General features: G+C 47.8%; 1 protein-coding gene across 2 annotated transcripts in view; it reads right to left on the bottom strand.

Annotated features, from left to right (window-relative positions):
* Positions 1–2943: 2943 nt before the first annotated feature.
* The window catches only part of ITPR1 (inositol 1,4,5-trisphosphate receptor type 1), a 171001-nt gene continuing 167374 nt past the window's right edge, over positions 2944–6570 (bottom strand). For both annotated transcript variants that reach the window (XM_062630383.1, XM_062630384.1), the window contains one exon: positions 2944–4352. In XM_062630383.1, coding sequence (XP_062486367.1) covers positions 4266–4352 — 87 coding nt within the window. In that variant the 3' untranslated portion in view covers positions 2944–4265. The remainder of the gene's footprint in view (positions 4353–6570) is intronic.

Raw genomic sequence — 6570 nt, 5'->3', positions numbered from 1 at the left:
ATTTGCTGCAGAATTGAAGCTGAGGCTTGAATTTGCCATTGTGGCGGCCTCGGGGCCGCGGCGCCAGGGCTGTGCTTTCAGAGCAGTTATTTGCATTGCCTTGATTCGCATGTCACCTGCTTCATTAGAGAAGAAAATTCTCATCCACAGACTCAGCCATTCATGCAAATTGAAGAATACGCGGAGATTCTTCCCCTCTAGGACTTCCCATTATTAGCAAGATTGGTAGATTCGTTTTGTTCCTTCCTCTTTGGAAGGTCACTTTCATTTTCACCTCCAAATGAAAGTCCTTTAAAAGACAAAGTAATTGAATTCCCAAACTTTAGCACACAGCAATCCTGCTTAAAGGAATCTGATGCCAAAGAAAATCTCAGGTGCACGCAAGTCAAATGGGAACTCCCCAGTTTCGATCTAATCCTTACACTAACTGCCATCTGTCAGTGTCACCGAATCATTAATTTTACTGGACATCAGGGAAGTGCTTTTAGAGCCCATAAGCTCTGCGCAGTGTAGGGCCTAAATCTCCTGAGCTCAGCTGAGCAGTTCCTTCTTAAGTCCTCAGCAAACATTGCCTGACAGCACGTGTTTTTCCCTTCCTTCCGTTTTCCAGGCTACCCAATCCCAGTTCCTCACAATTCACCTTTTCCCCAGTCAGGAAATCCTTCGTGCTTTCCCCCCTCTGGCATGCCCACACTGTTTCTTATTGAAGGTGGCACCAAACCAGAATCCCTCCAGAAGGGCTCTAGGGGCACCAGCTGGAGCACAGCAGGCACATTCTGTACGTATCGACACTGCCGTACACCAGGAACAAGCCACCTTCTCCTGCTGCATCGATGCTTTCTGGTGGCACGCAGTCACTCCTGGACATTCTCCAAGGGCTTCTGCCTAACCAGCTCCCCTTGCTCTCCACCCATCACCAGGTCACTGGCTCTGGGAGGAGTCGGTTCCTCCTGGCCACCCCACATGCGGGCTCTGCATAGAGAGCAGTCTGCTCTTCTGCCCAATTCATTCTTATTGGGGTCTGCAAGTGCTGATTTTGTTCCTTGAAGTTATATTGCGATATTCATAGCTATTCCACCCAATAAACAACACACACCAAGCTCAGTGCTTCCAAAGGCTTCTCCCTGTTAATTTCTGATGTCCCCAAGAAACACTGCTGCAAAACCTCTCTGCAGAGGTGAGCAGGGAGAGCCATCTACCTTATCTTACAGCATCTCTACGAGGCGATGTTCAGTCTCATGGGTCATGGCTTAAGGAAACTAAAGGTATCATTACAAATTCTCATCTCAGGTTTTGGAGTGGGTTTTTTTTCCACAGATTGTGAATAGAGCTTTTTGTGATTTCAAGAGATATTCAGCTTTTGTGGAGAAAAACTCACCCAAAATGTGGTGCTTAAACATATCCCTCGCACAGCTTTTCCTTGAGATCAATGACAAGCTGCCATGAGACACCAGATCTCAGTCCAGAATGGGAAAGCCCTTACACAGCCTTAGAAGCTGCAGAGCCAAATGCTGCCAGCCTCCTTGGCCGTGGCAGGCAGAGGGGTTCAGCACATCCAGAATGAGCCAATCCAGAAAGAAAATTCCAAGTCTTGACCAAGTAACGCAAGAAATAAAAAAGTGAAAGTGTGTGATGTTTATCCATGAAATTTCACTGCAATAATGAACCTCTGCAGAAATTATTGACCTGTTTGCAGGAAGACAGGAGAAGGCTTCCGCTGCTGACCAGGATCTGATACAGACTCTGCTTGTGCTAGGGAAGAAGCGTGACCGTACAAACCCTCCGCATCACGACATGACAAAGCCCCACAAGCCAACCCACCTGCCCCACGTCACAGTCCATGTCTGCAGTCAGGGCTGTGGTTGTGCTTCGCCTCAGATGCCGGTCTGCAGCTGTAGCAGAGGCAGAGAGAAGGAACTATCACTTTTTTGCATGTCCCCCCATCTCCAGGGAAGGAACCACCACATGCGAACACACCAGGTTCTACACAGCTGACTTTCGCACGGATCACTGCGCACACCGGGGTGTGTGCCTTTTGAAGCACCAGAGACTTCTGCCTTTTTAAGGTAAAGGTGAAGCAATCCTGCACATTCATACAGGTGCCCTCTCAGGCTGCGCTGCAGCCTCCCCCCCCTCACCTGACTTGCTGAGGCTCCGGGAAGCCTGACAAATGTGTGTGTGTCTGCTTATCCCAGGATGGCACGAAGGGAAGGAGTGAGTCAGATACATGCCTCTGCTGCTCACAGAAAATGAAATCCTGCTCCTTCATTGCACAACCCCGATGGCAGTCGCATCCATCATGCTCCCTCTGCATACACCTTGCTGGGAGCCAGTGGCTGCGGAGGGGAGGAAGACAGATTTACCAGGATACGTAGAGAAATTACATGCAATTAAGAAGTCACAATCCCACCCATAAATCTCTGGCTTGAAGGCTGCTGGCCAGGCTGCTCTCCCTCCCTCCCACCCCTCTCAGATGCACTCGCATTGACGTTTTGTGATGACTTGTGGCAGGGAGACGCACCCTTTTCAGACAGTTGAGTGCACTTCCCAGATTAAAGATGATTAATTGTACCAGGTAGTTCCTGCTACATCTTAATCAAATACACATCAGCAGCAGCACTCCTGTGCACAGGATACTTGGAGCTAGAGTGGTATTTTTCAACTCTCACCTACTCCAGTCCAGGGATGTGAAGCCTAAAACATGAGTGGCAAGAGTCTGAAGTATCCAAAATGGAGTGATCACAAGCGAGGTTGCTGGGACATCACTGCCTCTTGCTGCTGGAGGAGTAGGGACTTGCTCTGGTATTAAAAAACCAACCCCTGCCCCTCCTGCTCTTTTGACCATCCTTACCTGCCAGGTGCAGGCAACTCTGCTTTCATGATGGCAAACAACCACACGGCTCCTTGGAGGGGGATACAAACCACCAGCAGCCTCTGACCATGGAGTATTTTGCATCATTTATTTAAATACCTATATTTATGCATTTACAAATTTTCATAGCTCTGTTTGTAGCTTTTTTTTTCCTTTTTAATTTTTTTGTAGACAGTATTGCAGAGAAGTCAGCTTTTGTAAAATGAGGTCCATGTATAAAACTATGCAACAGACTGGAGAAAAAAACCACAAAACAAGTTTTCTTTCATACTCTCTAGAATCAGAAACCAAAGAAAGTGACTGAATGGAGGGAGAGAGATAGAGAGGAAGGAGTGGGACAGACCAACCTCAAACCAGTGGCTCTCTCACAAGCATTACACACGTCAGTGCTCAGCTACAATCCTAATGGGATAGGTTGTGTTTCAGTCGGTGCAATGCCTGTTTGCTAAAGCTTTAGCAGGCACATAGGTCTCTAATGAAAAAATAAAGGGAAAGGATCCTACACACTGAGAATGCAAAGCCTGGCCAGCCTCGTGATAGGTTTTAGGTGTCGTAGCACAAAATGCCCATAGGAGACTGCACCAGCTCACCAGTAGTGCATCCTCATCCCAAATGTCTTTTTGCATAAAAAGTTCCCTTTAAGAAATCTTAGCATTTAAAAAACAGGTATCTGAGCTCTTCTAGCCTCAGTATTTTGAAGAAGTCACTTGAAAAATACCTCCTGCTTTCCTCCTTTGAAAGCTTCAAAGTAACGTTTTGCTTTAATTGATACCAATTTAACAGCTTACAGATTCCCAGAGTTATCTCTGGGAGGAAGAGGCAACAAATATGGCATTGCAAGATATTTACACACATGGTACAAAAATGTCCGAGGGTATGAAAAATCACCAGTTACACAATTTTGCAGCAGCCTCATTTACACCTGTAATTTTATACCATTTATTACATTGTACTAACACACCAGATTCAAAGATGTGCACTCCCTTTAGGACATTCAGGAGTTACAAATATATTGTGATTGCATAATTCATATTGCACAATTGTATAAAAACATAAATACTAGCTATTCTATATTTTTTTTAAATACAAAATACATGTCACATAGTCAAATATCTTTTCAAGTGCAATTCAGGTGCTCTCTTTAAGTCCTTCCAAGAAAAAGGCAATTTTGATAGTTTTGGCACAAAGTTTAACCTCCGCCCTGTGCCAACAGTTCTAATTACAATACATATGCCCCAGACTTTATATAGTAGCAGTCATATACATATAGTATAAAACAGGTTATTTACAAGATGAACTGAACGTACACAGAAGCAGCCTCAGTGGTCGGGTCTGAGCTCTGGGTTAGCATTACTCGTGCTGTTGCGAGAAGGGGTAAAGTGGCCTTTCTGACTTATGCCGGTTGCTGCAGGTTCACATTCATGGGCGGGGGGTGGCCGAGGAGACCGATGCGCTGCTTCTGCTTCCTCTGCTCCGTCATCTGGAAAATCAAAGAGTTTGCTCATTAGCTCTAGACACTTCCTGTGCTCGCCCAGGGCCTCTTGTGCTCCGTGTTCACTCTGAAACCCACTTTCTACAAGTAACGCCCCTCTGTCCGCTGTGGAAGAGGCGACTGCGGTGCCGTCTCGTGCACTCACTGGGGATGCCCATCAACTTGCTGGGGTGGCTGGCTACTGTATAGCAAGAAAACGTCTCTGGACAGCAGGCAGGCAGCAGGAATTAGTGCAGAGAGCAGCTTGTGAAGCCTCCCCCATTGGAAATTCTTTGTAACCGGTCCAATGTATGAGGCAGACGAGACGCAGAGAGTGGAAAAAAGGGGCGAACCCTCAAGTGAGGCTGGGAATACCCTTGCCTTTGCTGGAATAGACTCGCGCGCTCCCGCTCTCATCAGGAGCGAGCCAGCATCCCTTCCCATCTGCCAGGAGCCAAGACGCAAGGCAGGGCTGGGAGGTTAACCACCTCACTGCCAGAGAGCTCTACCTTTGGCAGCGCTTCCCATCAGATAAAATAACGTTTCTCCTAATTAGTGCAATCGTGACCTAAAAATGGATCATTTGTTATTACTGATAGTGAAAAACGGCCACAATCCAATTCTCCACTCTGGGGTTTTTCAACCCTTGGGAGGCTTCTGACAACTTGTGTAAGCTGACACGCCACGTAAGGAATGACTCCAGCGTGGGCAGTCTCCAGCAGCTAACAGCTGGATCACTGCACCCGTTCCCCACAGCTCCTCAGCTTCAGGGATGCTGGCATGTGGGCTGGCCTGCAGCAGCCGTGCCGAGGATGCCAGGACAGCACTTTGCCCCGGACCACTGGGGTGAGGGCAGCCCAACACTGCTCCTTGGGCACCCGGGCTCCAGAGAGAGCCCACACATGCTCAAAGCAACGAACAAATGTACAACCACACCACTGCAAGTGATTCACAGTGGCATCAACAGAGCGTGCACAAGGGGCTGTGCTCACATCCTGGTGACTCCAGCAGTATGCTCGTGCACCAGAAATCCTGTCTGACTTCCCACTAAAGTAATTTTCCATTCAGGCATAAGATAGGATTTAGAGTATTTTTCTTCATGAGAATTAACTAAGCTTCCTGCAAGGCTTTTCCTGCAACATCTACATCAGCAATCTCATTTTTTCAGCTTTTGGATATTTAATGACAAATGTCAGCTGATATAATTGCTTGTGGTAGAAACTCAAGGAGGACGGGGTAGCGTGCTCACACATTCAGCTCATTTGTAACATGCACTTGGATGCATTTGGTTTCAGTGACAGTGAGAAGTCTTCCCATCTCTGCAGCAGCAGACCCCAGCGTGCTGGGCAGCCAGTGGCTGGCCTTGGGGCCTGGAGTTCATTGTAGGGAAAGGAACTGGTCAAACCAAGCAGTTCCGAGCAACCCCCAAGGGCTCCTGGGCCGAGCAGCCCTGCACACATCACTGCTTTCACTCAGGCCTGCTGTGTATAATTACACTCATTTAACCACCAGGGAAAGGACTGCAATACAGTAACTCCTCTTGAAACCATAATTAAACTTGAGTGCAGCCCAGCGCCTTGCTCATCACCTGACCCAAGGGGAGGCAGAGCTGTTCTTTTACCTTTCTAGGAAGATGACAACAGCCCTCAAGGACAGGTCCCACCTCCCAGTCCTCTGTACCACACTTCTGGACGCATTATTGTAGGAATAATGCTGATGGGATTAAAAAATGAAACCAAGGAGCCTGAAGTTCATCTGAGTCAAGCTGGCCTCTCTGATAACCATACAACAGCACAGACACATGCTGGCTTGTTCCAAAGGTTATGGGTGAGTTGGAGTTAAGAGCAGGAACGGGTGCAGGGCATGTGCCAAGTGCACGAGCAGGACACCGGCTGTGCACGCACACGCCAGCCCCTCCAGGGAAGCCAACCTGAGCAGCAGCTCCAGCACTGAGTCACCTCAATGGCAATGGAGGCCAGGGTCCACCCAGTGCGAGGGGACTGTCCTGAGCAAGGAGCCAACGTCTAGTAGAAGTGCCTCAAGCTTACTGACATCAGAGGATGGCCCTGGAAAGGGCTTCTGGATGATTACATCTAATCCCCTGCTGTTGCAGACAATTAGGCTGTAATCTTTTTGCACAGAATTGAAGTGATCAAGATTTTAATGGCTCTTGGTGCACTACTTTGTGAAAGCAGGCATGCTGGATTTCGGTTTCTAACAATTAGAG

The sequence above is a fragment of the Pezoporus occidentalis genome, unplaced genomic scaffold (genome assembly GCF_034315485.1).
Source record: "Pezoporus occidentalis ecotype Australia unplaced genomic scaffold, CSIRO_AGI_Poc_V1 ctg35, whole genome shotgun sequence".
Taxonomy (NCBI): domain Eukaryota; kingdom Metazoa; phylum Chordata; class Aves; order Psittaciformes; family Psittacidae; genus Pezoporus; species Pezoporus occidentalis.
Note: the sequence above shows the minus strand (reverse complement) of the source record. Positions and strands in the feature narration are given on the sequence as shown.